The 19,095-nt window shown below is 42.3% G+C and overlaps 1 protein-coding gene across 1 annotated transcript; it reads right to left on the bottom strand.

Annotated features, from left to right (window-relative positions):
* Positions 1–17,878: 17,878 nt before the first annotated feature.
* On the bottom strand, positions 17,879–18,202 carry LOC138887255 (secreted RxLR effector protein 161-like). The gene has a single exon (XM_070168980.1). The coding sequence runs from the start codon at positions 18,200–18,202 to the stop codon at positions 17,879–17,881; it is 324 nt and encodes a 107-aa protein (XP_070025081.1).
* Between the last annotated feature and the right edge of the window lie 893 nt (positions 18,203–19,095).

Here is a 19,095-nt window from a genome sequence, read left to right as displayed (position 1 = left end):
GTTGTTATAAGAAAACTCTATGAGGGGTAAATGATCATCCCTCCTACCTTTGAAATGAAGAACACAAGCACGCAACATATCCTCAAGTGTCTAAATGGTCCTCTCTGCCTGCCCATCAGTTTGTGGATGAAAGGTTGTACTAAGATTTACTTGAGTACCCAAACCTTGCTGAAATTTCTTCCAAAATTTTGTCGTGAATTAAGCCCCTCGATCTGAAATGATTGAGACTGGAGTGACATGCAACCTGACTATTTCTTTAATATAAAACTGAGCATATTGTTCCGCTGTGTCAGTAGATTTGACTGGCAAGAAGTGCGCTGATTTCATGAGTCAATCCACGATTACCCAAATTGAGTCAAACTTGCACAGAGTGTCCAGAAACCCTACCACAAAATCCATATTGATCATTTACCATTTCCATATTGGAATTTCTATGCTTTTTAATAATCCTCCAGGCCTTTGATGTTCAGCCTTCACTTGCTGACAGTTCGGACATTTTGCCACAAAGTCTGCCACATCCCTTTTCATGTTATTCCACCAATAAACTTCTTTGAGATCATGATACATTTTTTGTAGAACCTGGATGTACGGAATACCTAGAAGTGTGAGCTTTTGCCAAAATCCTTTCCCGAAGACTATCAATATCTAGAACACATAGGCGCCCTTGGCACCGTAGGGTACCATCATCAATGCCAAAAGCAAAAGCTGTGGTCTTGTGTTTATGAATCCCCTCTTTCAGTTGCGCTAGCAATGGATCATTGTATTGCTTTTCTTTCACTTCCGCCACAAGCGATGATTCAACCATATTCTGCACAATTACTCCTCTATCATTAGAGTCCGCAAGGCGAACTCCTAAGCTAGCCAACTGGTGAACCTCCCTGGCCAATGGCCTCTAATATGCCTCCAAATGAGTCAAGCTCCCCGTAGATTTTTGACTAAGAGTATCCGCTACAATATTAGCCTTTCCCGGGTGATAGAGAATATCAATGTCATAGTCCTTGAGTAACTCTAGCCATCTTCTTTGTCTCAGATTCAACTCCTTCTGTTTGAAAATACATTGAAGGCTCTTGTGGTCCATAAATACATCCACGTGGACCCCATACAAATAATGTCGCCAAATCTTTAGTGCAAACACCACTGTCGCAAGCTCTAAGTCATGTGTCGCATAGTTCTTTCCATGATTCTTGAGTTGTCTAGAGGCATAAACTATCACCTTAACATGTTGCCTCATTAGTGGAACATTTTTATCATATTTCTCTTACATAGGACCTCCCACAAATTGAGTTCTACAATAATTTCCCTGATATGGTTACAATCTCCTGTGAATACTTGCAACTAACTCTTCCAAATTCTCAACAAAAGACATTACTGAATGAGTTACGGCATTATATACGCACCATCACCTGATCAGCTGGTATATGATGATGATATTGTCCACAGTGGCTAAAATATGATTCAAATGGTGTTATATACACGTATATATGTATGTATTCAAACAGTGTTATATACGCGTATATATGTATGTATATATATCTATATGGGATATGGGAAAGCTTATGGCATTATATATGTACCACCACCTGATCAGATGGTATACGATGATGATTTTGCCCATAGTGGCCGATATGATATGATGGGATGCCCTTAGAGGCTGATGATGTTATGAAACATGTACCTATGCATGACATGACATTTATACGCATATGCATGACGTTAAAAGTAATTTATGATTTACAAAATTATTTAAACTTACAGGTTGAGTCGTGTACTCTATATGTCTTCCATGTCTCTTATGTATTTATTTATGTGCCTTACATACTCAGTACATTATTCGTATTGACGTCTCTTTTGCCTGGGGACGCTGCGTTTCATGCCCGCAGGTCCCGATAGACAGGTCGAGAGCCCTCCAAGTAGGCTATCCACTCAGCGGAAGATGTTGGTGTGCTCCATTTTCTTCGGAGTTGCTTGTTTGGTTAGTATGATTTAAACGTGTATTGTTGGTATGGCGGGACTCTATCCCGACCTTTATGGCATTTATGTATTCTTAGAGGCTTGTAGACATATGTCGTGTATATAAAAGATTGTATGGCCTGGTCGGCCTATGTTTTGACTTTATAAGGGATTATGTTGGCCTATTAGGCCCGGATGTCACATGTATATGATGATGTAATAAATAAGATACGTTACGTTGGTACTCGGTCGAGTAAGGTACCGGGTGCCTGTCGCGGCCCATCGGTTTGGGTCGTGACATCCTGGTCATGTCTCCCATATATCACGTGCTTATATAACCAATTTTCTTTCACACCTTAGGATCATTTACATATTTCTCACACTACCCACATGTGCTATTCAAGCTTACATATCACTTATCAATTCAATGTTTCTTTGGAGGTGGTAATCATTTTTAACACTTTTCTTGAATAAATTATGCTCATGGTACAATGTACTTATCCTATATGCCCATACCATTCGTTCAATAAGATACATGTGCCATCTCCTTAATATTTATGCCTTTGCCCATTGGTCATACCATATGACAACATTACTTGAAATAGACGAAAGAGCGTTTAAACGTACCTTGAATCTCAATGCACGAGTTAGAAAACAATCTTATAGTCAAGCTGTATCGCACGATCTGGAGTGTTGAAGAAGGGTGACATTCCTAAATGTCCGTGTAGCCTCAAACTTATAGATGTGGTCGACAACACACCGATAAGAAGGACTCTACTAGACACGGCTCCGAGACATCCTAGGACACTTTAAATCCTTAGACTCTGATACCAAGATTGTCACGCCCCAATCTCGGGAGGCGCAACCGACACTCAATCGAGTGAACCCAACTGAGCAAGCCTTATCAAACACTTTCTACTCATCTCAATATGAATAAGGAAGCCATGCTTTCATTTATTTAGACAATAGGAAAGATAGTACATTCAACACGGTTAGTTCATTTTATATCACAACCTTAAACCGTAGTTAAGTTTCCAAGATTCCATACAATTACACTTTAGAAGCAAGAGCTAGAATTACAACATAGTTCGTAGACCCATCCAACACCCATACATAACCCACACATATGTCTACGGAGCCTCTAAGGATACAAAAGACAATAATGACAACGCCGGCAACAAGGCCCCGGCTATACCTCAAAAGTGGATATCTATAACAAAGGATGTAAAACATAACCGCTTGAAGGAGAAAGGGGCTCACTAAAACTTTGAGAGGAGGAAGCTCCGCTACGCGCAATCGGCACTATCCGCTATGGAGCCACCTACATTCATTTAAAAATGTAGCGCCCCCAGCAAAAGGGACGTTAGTACCATGGAATAGTACCAGTATGTATAACTAAACTCCATCCAGTTAGAAAGAAGAACCATACAAGAGTACAAACAAATCATAAGAAACACAAAGCTTCAAATAAGTACCACATCAATAATATAAGAGGTTCACATAGTTTTAACATAATTTCTGAAATTTTTGGTTGGGGAATTCCTTATCGTTGCATCATCATCCACATTACCACTGCTTCCTTGAGCGGAATCCGATCACGGCCCAATCGGCTAAGCCGTCTTACCAAGACGTTACCCTTTTCTGCTAATCGACTCACTTCAATCTTTGGATTCACATGAATTAGTTTCTCGGCACTTGGGGCCACAATTACCACATTCCATAAGTCACATTTTGCATTATTCCCATTTTCAACATTTATCTTGCTATTTAGGATCATAGACACATACAAAAGCAATTTAAGTTATAAACATAGAGAGAAATTCATCTAGTTCGACATATTAATCTCAATGTAACCTTGACTTGACATTTAGGCATTTAGCACATAGCTCATGTTTTTCCACACATCCTCAATTTACAAAGAATAACACACTAAACACATGGAGAATCATCTTCCACATACATTTTCACAACATGAATTTATTTGACGTAACAAGTACCACATCAATCAAATTCCGGGCTTACAACATTTGCACGAGCACCATGGAGGCTCAATTTCTAAAAAGAGGGGATTTTAGCCATACATGCCTTGTTTAATCTTTCCTTAAGTTACTACGACGTTCCATATTTTCTAGCAATCTCAATCTACTTGTGACATAACAAAATTGAACACAAATTAGGAAGGTATTCATGGTTTCAGCTCATTTGAGCATTTTATCAAATACTAGTTGAGAATCTTGATTTCAAATCTCTTTTACAAAATTTCCTTCATTTCCCAATCCAATCTTTACTTATTTATGTTCAACAATCTTCCCACAAACCTAATTTGTATATGCATGTATACATAATACTATTACACCCAAGAATCATACCTCAATAACTCATCTCACAATCTCTATAACACCAACACAACCTAGGTTAGGCACCTATGGCTTCCAATCACCATCCCATGAGTTCTAACGTATATATGATACATAAATAATCACCATATAGTAGTTAGAGATGATAGACATACCTCTTGTAGTAAGAATCTTAAGAATGCCCACTTGTAGTGTTCTTGATCAATTTAAGGATTTGAATGGTAATCTATGAATTTTCAAGATCAATCCTTGTTAATATATGTGTTTAAGAGTAGTAATCAACTCAAAATACTCCAAAAATATTAACTTGGATCATAGGAGGGAAGTATGGGACAGATTCCCCTTGATAGAGCAAGCCCTATCTCAAAAAATTGACTTAGAGACTTTCATACCCAGTCTTAGGGTATTTATAGGGCTGCTAGGCATGCGGCCGCGATCAAACCACGCTCAGGCCGCGCTTGGGCCGCGCTCGGGAGGCAGAAACTCTCAATTTCCCACGAACGCGCCGCGGACGCGCATCTGACACAGGTCAGGTAAAATGGTCATAACTTTCTGTATACACCTCCAAATGACAAACGGTTTGATGTGTTGGAAACTAGACTCAAAGAGATTTAATTTGATAGGTTGTGAATCACACAACACCTTATATAAATATAGATATTCTTGTCCAAAGTTAGGTCTTGTGCATACTCATTTACAACTTTAGTCTATTATGAATTTTTCCAACTTGGCTTAGACTTAGGCCTCTCCTTAGACCCCAAATCACTTATAATATGACTTATACACTTATTAACATATCCAATTGATATCCATTATATCATGAATCCTCATTTGCACACACTAATAAAACAATTAACCTACATTAGCACTACGAAATCTTAAATTACTTAGCAAATTTTCTGGGGCTTTACAGTAAGGACTCTTCGAGGGCCATTGTAGTCGATATTTACCAAATATGAAGATGTTTCCCTTACTTTTGCTTTTAATTTTTGCTCGACAGAAATGGAGCCTTTTCGAGCTCATCGATGTTCCTGGGATCAAGCATGAAGTGGTCTGATAAACTTGGATCATCGGGGCCCTTGAGTCCCATGGAGATAGAGCACCGAAGCAAGAGTCGACTTCGGGCGCTCGGAGCTTTTACTTTGAGCTTGGCGTAGATAACCTTTTGAGGTGTTGTAGGCAGGCTTATGATGAAGGGGCTATTCGTATTTAGGTAATTTTCTGCAGTCTAGCCCTCGTGGATGGAGGTTGAAGTGCTTATTTTTCTTTTTAGAAAGCAAAACCATGGGATCGGATACCGCCTTGAGCTCTAAGATGGAGCTGAAGGCTTTCCGAAGCCTGACTTCTTTTTTATGGAGGTCCTCTAGGTTGGGTACCACCTTGGTATCTATGTCGAGGCCTTTAGCCTCCCGGGGCATACCCTGGATAGGTGAATTGTTGTTGTTTCCCACATATATGTGGGGTGGCTCTTGCTTCTTTGGGGGATCTCATTATTTCAGATAGCTATCTTTCCGCCTTGGCATCGGGTCCTTCGCTACCTTAAGCGCAAAAGTGTTGGTTTAGGCCCCTACTTCAGTCTGCCAATTCTACCATAGCCATGGCAGCTACTTCTGGACCGGCTTGACAGGGAGGGGAGAGTTCCACTCCTAATGCTCAGGATCCGCGGGAGCTTATCCTGAAAAATTTGTATTCGATAAGAGAGGAACATCTGGAGATGGTAAGGAGATTCTACGGATGGGGCAAGGGGGTAGCGTTGCAGGCGCTTTCCCCAGATGAGAGAATTATTTACTCCGCCGATGGATTCCTGAACGTATACTTATACCATTTCGCACTAAGCCCCCTTGATAGGGTCGTGCTTTATTTCTGTCTAAAGTATCTAGTTACTTTGGCTCAGATACATCCGTTATTTTGGCGAGTGGTACTGATGATATGATTCTTTGCAGAGAAGGCTGGGCTTGAATTCATGCTTAGACACCTCTTCAGGCTGTACTGGCCCTTCCACCATCGAGGCCTGCTAACCTTGCGGTTTCATTCGCCCATGCCCTTTTGTTGTTGATGATGAGGAAGATGAGGATCAGGAGTGGGTTAGTCGATTCGTCCGGGTTTGGACGACTGATATTATCCCCGTGGAGCTCATGACATTTCCTGAGGGATGGAATTATGCGCATGCGTGGAGTGTCTCGTTCCTTCTTAGACTTTCTTATAGTGAAAACTAGTTGAGTAATTGTGTTTCCTCTTTTTCTACAGCAACTTCATGGACGCCGAGCGAGGTTCCCGATCTGTCCGGCTGGGTTCGTAGGTTGGCGACCCATTCCACTTGCGACGAGAGTAGATGGTGAGCTGTGTCTTAGGGCAGATGGGAAGCGAAACATCAAGGTATGCGCATATGCTGCTTTTACCTTGGTCTTCGTATATTTGAGATGACATCTTTCTCTTTCTTCTGTACTGGCTTCGTCGTTGCAGGTATCGGGCGGTTTCTTGGGGCGAGGCTGTGTCCCTCCGGAGAGAGGGAGGAGTCATCGACCTTCTAGCTAAGGGACGACAGCGATAAACGGGATTTGCACTCGCAGTGCGATGGAGCTTTTAGCAGGGCTAAACGGGTTGGTGTCTTCGAGGAGAGAGCATCACTCGAGCCTTCTCTTCTCGCAGTCTTTGGTTCCGGAGTGGTGGTTCCTCTGAGTGATCATGCCTCGACCGAGGTTGGCTCTTCTAAGGCCGGAGGGGCTGGACCAACAGAGTGTGCTCAGCCTTCAAGGAAGTTCACTGTCTTCACTTTGCGGTGGGTTTCGGCATAGTCCTTCTACATTTCACGTCTTCCTTTTCTTATCGATTTTACCTTCTGCAGTCCTTTGATAGGTTTAGGTTTGAGCTGCTCCTTCATGGGGCTAGGCTTCGGAAAATTTGGATGAGGGTGAGTCCCTTAGGCTCCTCAGCAAGGAGAAGTAGGCTGAGTTGATGCACTGATAATATGAGGTGTACCGGAGCTCTAATTACGAGAGATATTTGATGGAGTATGTAACCTCTTGTAGTATGTGTTTCTCCTTTTTGATCCTTAAGGTTAATCCTTTTGCTTATCTTAGTTGTAGAAAAGGACGGAGGCTCTGGAGTACCTTAGGGGCGAAATCGACCGAGTTAGGAATGCTTGTGGTGAACTGAGGGCTTGGGTGCAGGCTCAAGCTTTAGTGGAGAAGGGTGCCTTGGCTAAAATTCCTGCCTTCGAGGCCCAACTCTGCTTGGCTCGTGACAATGATTCAGTTCAAGTGGATATGATCGCGAAGCTCGAGTCCGATCTCTCGAAGATCAGGGCTGAGATAATAGATGCTCGGGCTGAAGCAGCATTAATTTGGACCAAGGCTTATCAGGAGATGGCAATCCATTTGAAGGACTCTACTAATGCCCAATCCGAGTTGAAGCGGGCCCTTGATCATGAAAAGAGGATAGAGGAATATGTTCGTTGCAGATCCCGAAGAGAGGTACTCGAAGAGACTGGCTCTAGGGGCTTCATTCTCTCGGGGGAGTTGGCTCGAGCAAGGGCGTAGGAGCGTGATGCTCGGTCATTTTTTGCCAATGTCATGGAGAGCAAAACGGGGGATGGTAGGTCGTAGCCTTCTGAAGCGGAGCATAGACTTCGTCATTTTGTATTTGATATTCGCAGAGCATGTTTGTAAATGGAGAGCGCACCTTTTGCGCTTGTAAAAAAACTTGAAGCTTTATCTCCTTTGTACCTTTTTCTGCATTGCTTTTGACCAGGCGAGCTGGTTTCGGAGTTTAGCGGGAACCCTTAGATTCATAGTACGGCTCCAGAGCTCATCAGGCAGGCCCAGAATCTTTTGTATGCTCGGTATACGTGGTCTTTAGTGCAAGCTAACGTTATAGCTCTCCTGCTTTGCCTAGATGTTTCGGGCTGAGTCTCCGAGTCAGGCGTTGATTCAAGCTTACCTGACCTTCAATCTCCTGTGCCTGCACGTGCGAACGATAACGGCTCTTGCACCTTGCCCTTAGGCATTTGCATTTTAACTATTTTGGGTTCAGTCTCCGAGTCATGTTGTGCCTCGAGCTTTAATTGACCCTCAAGTTTTTGTGCCTGCATGGGCGGATGAAAATGGCTTTCATATGCCTTGGATCGAAGCGACTTTTTAGGTATGCGGCCCTGAGGCTCGTGAAGCTGGCGACGGTGGCTCTTACGTTGTGCCCTTAGGCATGTATAGTTAACTATTTTGGATCCAGTCTATGAATCGGGTTACGACTCGAGCTCGTTTTAATCCTCAAGTTTTCAATTTTCTTTAGCTGGCAGCAGTGGCTCTTACATTTTTGGTCGTTGAGACCTTTTAGTGTGCAGCCCTAGGCTCGTTTAGCTTGCAACAATGGCTCTTACACTTTTGCCCGTGGGAATATTGTAGGCTTTGTTTTCTTCTCTTTAAGGTCTTTTTAAAATAATTTTTCCTGACCCGTTGTCGGTTCGGGAAGAACCTCTATTTCAAGTTGTTAGCGGCGATGTTCGAGCACCTCGGAAGGTTTAACTCGTAGACTGAGTAGCTCGAAGCCTTGTGATTTAGAGCTGACATGGTCGAAGCTCGTTTGCCTGTTGAGGGTAGCCTATTTTAACCGGTTCTTTTCGAAGTAGATTCAAAGTAATGGCCTGTGATTTTGTTAGCGACGGTCAGGCGTCCCCGAGTCGCGTTAATTTGGCTGGTGCAGCTGTTTTGACAGTAGTCATATGTGTTTGGCCGGAGCCATTTTTTATCCCTGAGTGATAGTTTAGACATCTACATCGAGGGTATGCCCTTTCGGGAGTCATACAAATGCGATATATAGCCTAAACTTCGGGATTGAGTTTTATGCCTGTAGTAAGGTCTTACAAAATTTTCATGCATGTTGAGGTCTTACAGTTTGTCATGCATGTTGAGGTCTTATAGTTTGTCATGCATGTTGAGGTCTTATAGTTTGTCATGCCTGTTGAGGTCTTACAGTTTTTGTTGCTATGTAGAATAGATCTGGCTAGACCGAGTCTACCCGCTCGGGGTCTTACGGCCTCGGGTTTTCCAGTGTATGGCGATTGACGACAGTCTTCGAGTCATCGAGTTTGCTTAGGCTCGAAGGCAGTTATTCCTGAGCTCGGAATTGCCTCCCTGGCGCCTTATGAGCCCGAAGTTCCAACCCTGAGGTCGTGCGGATGCCAAATTATCGACGCTAAGTCTCCGAGTATTTCGGGACGTATTCTGTGGAGGGAGTCCTTGCCGTGAGCATGCTGAAATTTTATTTTTTGGAGTACGAGATGCTGAAAGATATTCTTTAATTGCTTGGCGAAAATACATGTTGTTTCGTTGTTGTAAGCTCGGCCCGCGTGGGCATGGTTCCTTTGACCGTTCGGCCCGGTACATGATTTCCCATTGGGACCTCGTTTGTCCTTTCCTGGTATGGGGTTGATTGCGAAGAAAGTCTGGTAGGCTTGTTGAATCCTTCCCAGGAGGCACGTCGCTACGCTAAGAACCTCACTGGCAAGACCTTCTTCGGGGCGGAAGTCCGGCCGAGGGGAAAGAGTGCGATGGGTGTTGTTAAGTCCTTGGGATCTTCGGGTAGATTTTACACTTCCAGACGCCCTGGCCGGGTGTCTGCATGCAGGTTAGTGTAAAATAACGAAGGAGGGGGTAGTTTTATCTTATTGTGGGGTGCGCAGGTGATGTTCTGAGGTCTGATATGTCCTTGCCATTTTGGAGCGAGGACTCTAGTACAGCCTTCCGCTGTGTTCGACCGCGATTTGCCGAAAACATGGTTCGCTTACCCTTTGACTCTTTCGAGAGTGGAGATATTGGTGTCGCTGATGCGTTATGTGATGCAGACTTTTCCTCTTGCTGCATGTTGCTTTCTGCCGATGGTTTTAATTTCGTCCCCTGCATGGAATTTCATCCTTTTGGCAAAGAGGGATGGTACTACCCTCGCATGGTGCATCTGCAGTCATCAGAATAAGGCGTCTGTGCCTTGTGCTTCCTTTGATGATACAGAACTCGGCATTCCGGTCGGGGCCAGCCGCGCTGAACTGAGAGAACAGTTTTTCTCCTTGTCGTTGTGACCGCCATTTGGAATCCACCAAAGATTCGAGAGGCGAGAGTGATTTGACCCGGCAGTTCGAGCTGCCCTATTACCCTCGACCCGACAGCGTTGATCAAGCCACCTGAATTCATGAGCAAGTGTTATATTTAAAATGGATCGAGTGAGGAAGAAAGTTACCAGTGCATTAGTGTGAGGCCGAGATAAGGTCTCGGTGCCCTCTCTGCTGACTGTGAGGGCGTCCTCGGGGATATATCCCCAAATTCGCCTTTCTCTGGTGACGAGTATTTTTTGCTCTCCCTTTTACGAGTTCCTGGGAAGTGTCGTCGCCCCTCCACTATCATGGTAATATGTTGCGGCCTGTTTGCTTCGTTCTTCCTCGTCGCCTTCTTTACTCGGGACTGAACTTGAATTCGGTTGCTTGTCAGTTCTCGGCTTTGATTTTTGTAGAGTGGCCTGGATTTTTTCCTTCGGAGATGGTGGCCATCCTCGGCCCCGCTACCGCACTTGTTATACAGTTCACACACCAAGCTGTGATTCCTCTGAGAGGGATTCTGCTGAATAGGTTTGGGCCATCTGGTATCCCTGGTTTCGCTGATGGTGAACACGATGTCTAATACAGCGATGTTGAAAGTGTATCTTGATGAACGAGGCACCCTCATTGTCATTGTGTCCCCATCGAATATGGCTCTATTAAGGATTCCTAGAGGATATTGTCCTCGATCCATTCTCCGATCATTGCGAGGTATATTGCGTCTCGGGGCGCTCCTCCTATCCGTGGTGTACGGGCGGTACCTTTCTCTGTTTGGCATTGGTTTCTTTGACAGGAGCCTGTTTGGGTACACTGAGCCCGAGGGGGGCTCCTGGATGGTCATCCATGACCCTGGTTTGTGACTGGTGTCGGATATGGGCATCTGACCGGATCTCGGCTAGGTACCCGATCAAGTTTTGTTTTAACTGCCTTAAAATCATCGGGCTTGGTTTGTTAAGGCTTTGAGTGAAGGCTTGTACCGCCCAGTTATCTGAGACTGGGGGTAATCCCGTTCGTTCCACCTGGGGATGATATGCGAATTCTCGCAGCATTTCATTCTCCCTTTGCTCAGTCCTAGATGTGTCGGGCATTATCGTCGTTGTTTTGATGGCACCGGCATATGCCTTTATGGAGGAATCTGTCGGTATGGTAAGTGAGTTTATGGGGTTGGGCGCTAGGTTATGATGCCGCATCATAGCCCCTTTCGAGAGTGTTTCCTTGAACCTCTTCAATAAGACTGACTCGGTCTCATCGTCTTTTAGGTCATTGCCTTTTACTGTGCACGTATAGGCAGTAATGTGTTCATTGGGATCTGAGGTCCCGATGTACTGAGGGAGTTAAGGCATTCTAAACTTCTTTAGAATGGGTTCTGGGGTCACTTCCTCGGGGAACGGTCGTTGCACGAACTTTCGCGAATCTGCACCTTTCAGGACCGGGGGCGCGCCCGGGATTTGGTCGACTCTGAAGTTGTAAGATTTGACCTTCTTATCGTTGGCTGCTATCATTTTCTAACCTGACTCGATCCTTTTGGTGAGGTCCTCCAATATTTTTACGATGGCGGGATCGACTACCAATCCATTATTACTCGATCTCTCGGGTACTTGTTCGGAAGGGGAAGCCATTTTCGGCGCTGCTGTACTGGGGTCTTCGGGCAGTTTTGTAACTGAACGATGGTCAACTGTTGTGCCTGCAACATTTCAAAAATAAAATGAAGACTAACTTCTTGTTCTTCCCGGGCTGGGGCTTTTATGGCTTCCTGTCGGTCGCCATGCCGTGTGATCCTGTCGGTGTGTGAGGTTTCATCGACCTGTTGTGCGTCCTGTGAATCCACGTCCGCCAGAATCGGTCCGGTCATGTTATCAGGATTCTACGATGGCGCGCCAACAATTGGAACAGCCACACCATTTCTGCCATGATTTTCGAGGTAGTCGTTCTCAACCCTGTTTAGCAAGCCAGACATTTTGACCTGAAATCAAGAGATCTTGGACAAGAAAAAGTGTGAAAGATAACTTGCGTTTGTGCAATGAAACCAGCAAGAAAATAATCACTATTATTTTTAGCCCCACGGTGGGCGCTAAACTGTTTACTGTAAAAATGGTAACAACAATTAAATTTATGAATGGGACTCTAAAAATACGTGATCTATTTTTATGTTAGTTGTAAGAGAAATTGATGCTAAGAGTATGAAGTTTTAACGAAGAGATACAACCTAAAATGGGGCAGTAATCAAACCGAGGGACTAACTACCCCGGCTTCGAACTTGTCGGTGGAGGGCCTCAGGGTCGATATCTGGTTCGAGCTCGAGCTATCGGGGTAACCGGGAGAGGGATAACAGTTAAGATATAATTTAAAAAAAGCATTTTATGGCCAATACCAAGCAATAAATGAAGAACAAGTATGAAAACAATAAATGCTAAGAGTGGCCTCGGGCAAATGGGTTAGAAAGAGAGAGAGATATTATTGATCTTTTGTAGAATAGTTGGAGCAACGGCCCCTTACAAGGTGGTGAGGGTTCCTTTATATAGGAGGGGAAACTAGTTATGGTACAACATAGATTAATTATAAAAGCATGGAGATGGGACGGTTAGACATGACGCCTCGACACAGGCTCTAGGTAGGCCGGCTCTATCAGACTTAGCCGCGTGTCTTGGGAATTCCCCCTTTTGCTCTAGCCTCAATCTTCGTCTTCTTTGAGTCGGGCCTCGACGAGCCCCGGGGAAGGGGATTCGGTCGCAACTCCACTTCCTCGGGGTCTCGAGGTGTTCTCCCGAAGTGTCTTGGTAGCAAGAAATTAAGCCCTCTGATTTTGCCGCATACAAGTTTAAAAGAGATAAAGTCAAACTTTCGTACAATTGTATGTAATGTGGTATAATTTTGCTTAATAGTATAAAAGTGTGTATAAACACTCTTATACAATATTATACACTTTTATATCAGGTTTATATATATTTATAATAAGTGTATAATATTGTATAAAAAATATAAAGTTGTATTGTATTGGTGAAATTTGGGCTTACCGTATGGCATAACAAAATGATGACACATAGTGGAAGCAATTCGGAATTCATGAGCATGAAGTTAAAACCTGGGATCAGTGGAACCGTGACCAGACTCGTCCATTCGAATCCAAAATAAGGGCAATCGGAAGGGTATGAACCTAGAGCAGACAAAATACTTCCGGTATCGAACTCCACTATACCCGAAGCCTTACTGATATCGTCGCCACCGTATATTACGCTATTGCAATTACCTCCAGCGAGGATCTTGTCGCTCCACTAACCAAACATTCTAGAAAATAGGAACGACCACATCCCCTTAGTGTCACGACCCTAGTTCGCCCTCCCTGAACTATTGTGATGGCACCCAGTCTTTACAACTAGGTAGGCCTAACATATGTGGAAAAAGAATAATTGCGAAAAGAAAAATAATCAAAGACCGAGATAACAAAATAATACAGTGTTTAAGATGCTGTCTCGCATATAACAGTACAAGAATCCCAACTGGACACTTCCAAAATCCGGAACCCCATGAATCACAAGCTAAGAAATACATAAAAAGCTCTAACTCTAGGAATGTCTATCAAAGGGAAAATGCAGAGGGCTATACTAGTACAAAAAATAGAAAGGGACTCCTCGGTCTGCGGAGCGGCAGCTATACCTCGAAGTCTCTACAAAAGCGCCTCGCCTCAAGGATGATAAGACTGAGTGGAAGTACCTGGATCTGCACATAAAAACCATGCGCAAAAAGGGCATGAGTACACTATAGCGGTACTCAGTAAGTGCCAAGCCTAATCTCGATCTGGTAGTGACGAGGAAGGTCAGGGCCCTACTGAGGTTAAATGAAATACAAGATATAACAGTGTATAATAAGATGGCATAATTAAGTGCAATAGTAAGAAGTAACACAGGAGAGAAAGAACAACAACATCTACCACAGAGACAAAATAATCACAGAAGGTATACAGCTTAACACACAGATAACAACTGGGGATCTCCTAGGATACCGTCCTATAGTCCCAAATATAAATATCCGGTGGATCTCCCAGGATACCGTCTCGTAATCCAACTCATAATGCGTGGGGATCTCCCGGAATACCAATCCATAGTCCCAAAGTAAACATGCAGGGGAATCTCCTGGGATACCATCCCGTAGTCCCAAAGTAAACACACAACAACAACACAAAGAATACACAATTCAATTCAAATTCCATACCAAGGTAAAACATGTATTTCTAGCCTAGCATGCTACACATAATCCAAATAAGGCAGTTTGAGCAAGTAAATCAATTAAGTCAATTAGAAATGCTTTCCTAAGCTAACAACAGGCTTAAATTGCAAGTAGTATAGACAGGAAAAGAAGCACAATTAAAATTACTTAAAGAAAATCGGATTTTTCAATAATTAGCACAAGTCACACTCGTCACCTCACGTACAAGGCATTTCAAACATCAGTAATACCAAATCCTAAGGGGAGTTTCCCCCACACAAGGTTAGGCAAGCCACCTATCTCGAACCGGCTCAAAATTAACCCGAGACCACGTTCTTTCCACGAGTACTCGACTCCAAATGGCCTAAATCTATTCAATTCAATTGCATAATATAAATATAACTTCAAGTAACTGATTCCACAAATAAATTCTAAGCGAAAACGTGAAATTAGGTGAAATAACCAAAATGTCCCCAGGCCCACGTCTCGGAATCGGGTAAAAGTTATGGATTATGAACTCTCATTCACCCACGAGTCCAACCATACCAAAATTGTCCAAATCCAATGTCAAATCCCCAATCAAAACTCGAAAATTAGGTCTATGAACTTTTCTAATTTTTTTCCCAATTTCTCGCCCCAAATCCGAAATTAGATGACGAATTCATGTTTAGATTAATGAGTTATAAGCAAAAAGGAGTTAAGAATCATTACTCGCAAACTCCCTCCGAAAATCTCTCCAAAATTCGTCTCCTACCGAGCTCCCAATTCAATTTTGTGATATGAACTCAAAACCCTCGATTTTGAAATTTAAGTTCTGCCCAGACGCGTTCTTCTTCGCGAACGCGAGACACCAGTCGCGAACGCGATGCACAAAAATCCACTGGCCAGTCTTCCTCTTTCGTGAATGCGATGTCCAAGCTGCGAACACGATGACCATCTTCCCTCCTCCTACGCGAACGCGGGACCATCTTCGTGAACGCATAGGTGTAAGACCCCACAGCCTCGCGAATACGGGAATATAATGTGACATTAAACCTTCACCAGCCCAACTCCTCTTCGCGAACGCGAGACCCCACTCGTGAACGCGAAGAAGGAAACCTGAACTGACTGCCGCAATTTTTTTCTGCAATTCTCTAAGTTCCATAAATGACCCGTTGAGCATCCGAAACACACCTGAGGCCCCTGGGACCTCAACCAAACATGCCAACCAATCCTAAAACATCATTCAAACGTGTTCAAATCTTCGAAATGCTCAAAACAACATCAAAACACAAATTTAACATCGGATTCAAGCGTAAGAACTCCAAAAAACTCTCAAATTATGCTTTCGATCAAAAGGTCTATCAAACCTCGCCCAAATGACCTGAAATTTTGCAAGCACGTCACATTCAACATTACGGAGCTACTCCAACTTTTGAAATTCCATTGCGACAATGATATCAAAATCTCACTATCGAACCGGAAACTTCAAAAATTCAACTTTCGGCATTTCAAGCCTAAATAAGCTACGGACCTCCAAAAGACAATCTGAATACGCCCCTAAGACTGAAATCACCCAAAGAAGCTAACGGAACTGATAGGATTCCATTTCAAGGCCGTCTTCATACTACTCCGACTACGGTCCAAATTCTAAAGCTTAAGCTCTCATTTAGGGACTAAGTGTCCCCAAAACACTCTGAAACTCAAAACCAAACATCCCCACAAATCAAAATAGCATAAAAAAACATGGGGAAAGTAGTTAATAGGGGATCGGTGCGTTAATTCTTAAAATGACCTGTCGGGTCGTTACACTTAGGCTATAACTATCCTACTTTACTAATATGTAATAGACATATGATTGTTTACAATGTTAGATTATTGATTCGCAGCCATAACAGAGATTAAGACACGATCATACAGATATAAAATCATAATCTTGAGTTAGAGTCTAAGGAAGTGTACCGTTAAACTCCATGGATTCAGCAGCGACAGCAAACGGCGATTAAGCCTGAGACCAACTTCCACGATACACTAGCGACGCTCTCTCACAACTCGGAGAACTTGACTGATGGGACGTCTACTGTTACCAGTATTCAAGAGGCAGAATACGCTAGGCTTTTCTAATAGCTAAATAAAGGAGGGTTGGCCTCTATTTATAAAGGGTCTATCCATCATAGACCAATAGTTGTTGGGCCTCACTTATCCACACACAAAATATTTAATATTAGGCATTTTATTTATCCATCACTTAGGCCACATCAATATCCTTTCAGGCTATAACTAATTAATGTAAGTCTACATTCCAATATTCTCCCACTTGCACGCCAATGTTAACTAAGGACAAGAAAACAATTTTAAAACTTTTGAGTTTTAAGAAAATCATTTTGAAAAAAGAGTTTAGGCTCTATAGTGGCCGCACTACTCACATAGCCAAGGATAGAATGACCCATATAACAATCCATCCAGTCTCAATAGAGAAGACTAACAATGAATCGTTGCAGGCATCACACCATTTTAAGGTATGAATTCTATCTACAACCACATATGCTGGAATTTCCATCAACATGGATCAAACATGTGTGCTGAGCATATTATCTTTCTAATCAAGGTGAACAGAGCCACACCTCTTAGAAAGAAAAAATCCTCCAAGTTATATAATAATCATATCACCTCAGGAACCTCCAAATTAAATGACATTAAAATCATATTACCTTAGGAAGCTTCCCTTGTGCCTTACGCGGGATAATCAAGGCAACAAGCGGCAAAACTCAAAGATATCATGAGTTTATGCAATATCCAATTGAAAATAAAAAAATAAATAAATTATAATGTTAGTCAATAAGCATAACAAATATAAAATAACACAAGCTTGCATAAAATTTGAATTTATTAAAAGAAATATCTCAGTCAGCAGCTACAAAATAACTCCCACTGACTAAAGCACATCAACAGACTCTAAAATACCCATGTTTTTAGCATGTTCATTAAACACTACAGGCCTAAGACCTTTAGTCAAAGGATCAACCAACATAGATATTGTGCTAATATGGTCAATACATATATTACCTTCTTTTACCATGTCTCTAACCTTAAGAAACTTAAGGCTACCATGCTTAGAGCCTCTTGTTCTCTTGTTATTCTTAGAGAAGAACACAGCTACACTGTTGTCAAAGCAAAATATCACTGGTTTAGATATAAAATTCATAATTTGCAATTTAGTAAGAAAATTCTTCATCCAGACAGCATGTGAAGCAATCTCAAAACAAGCAATAAACTCAGCTCCCATTGTAGATGTATCAGTGATGCTCTATTTCTCATTTTTCCAAGAAATAGCACCTCCACCCAACATAAAAATATACCCTGAAGTTAATTTCATAGTATCTTGACAACCTGCAAAATCAAAATCTGAATATACCAGTAGGTCCAGATTATCAACTTTTTTGTACACAAGCAAGAAGTCTTTGGTGCGTTGTAGATATCTCATCACTTTCTTTGCATCCACCCAATGTGCCCACCCAAGATTAGAAGAAAATCTTCCCAACATATTAACAACAAATGATATATCAGGCCTTGTACAAATTTTTATATACATCAAACATCCAACAACACTTGCATATGGCACATCTCTCATAGTTATCTTTTCAACATTACTTTTCGAACATTGATCCTTGCTAAGTTTGTCTCATTTTACAACAGGTGCAACATCAGGTCTACAGTCTTGCATATTGAAAGTTTTAAGAATACTCTCAATGTAGGAATGTTGTGATAAACCCAATAAACTACGTGACCTATCTCTTTTAATTTCTATCCCAAGAATAAAAGAGGCTTCACCAAGATCTTTTATATCAAAGGACCTAGACAAAATTTGTTTGGTATCATTCATCAAGCCCAAATCATTTGTGGCAAGCAGAATGTCATCAACATAGAGAACCATAATAATGAAATTACCATTAGCTATTTTAAGATAAACACATTCATCAAGCTTATTTTCCACAAATCTAAATTTTGTAATAATTTCATCAAATTTCAAGTGCCTCTGCTTGGAGGCTTATTTAAGCTCATATATGGATTTGTTAAACTTGCACACTAAATGTTTTGTACCAGCTTCTTTAAACCTTTCAGGTTGAACCATGTAAACTTATTCAAGTAGACTCCCATTCAGGAAAGCAGTTCTAACGTCCATCTGGTGCAACTCTAAATCAAAATAAGCCACAAGAGCCATCACAACTCTAAATTCATCCTTAGATGAAACATGAGAAAATGTTTCTTTATAATCAATACCTTCTTTTTGAGTGTAACCCTTAGCAACCAACCTTGCTTTATAACGGTATATATTTCCCTTAGAGTCTCTTTTAGTTTTAAACACCCATTTGCAACCAATAGGCCTAAAACTTATAGGCAATTCAACAAACTCCCACACTCTATTGTGTTCCATGGAGCGCATTTCATCTTCCATTGCCTCACGCCATTTATCAACAAATGGAGAGGAAATAACTTGAGCATATGATAAAGGATAAGTCAGTT

This window comes from Nicotiana sylvestris, chromosome 3 (genome assembly GCF_000393655.2).
Source record: "Nicotiana sylvestris chromosome 3, ASM39365v2, whole genome shotgun sequence".
NCBI classification, from domain to species: domain Eukaryota; kingdom Viridiplantae; phylum Streptophyta; class Magnoliopsida; order Solanales; family Solanaceae; genus Nicotiana; species Nicotiana sylvestris.
This window is presented reverse-complemented; position numbering and strand designations above follow the sequence as displayed.

Coding starts and splice junctions, on each gene's coding strand:
- LOC138887255 (XM_070168980.1), bottom strand. CDS start 18,202: ATGAGAGATGTGCCATATGCAAGTGTTGTTGGATGTTTGATGTATATA.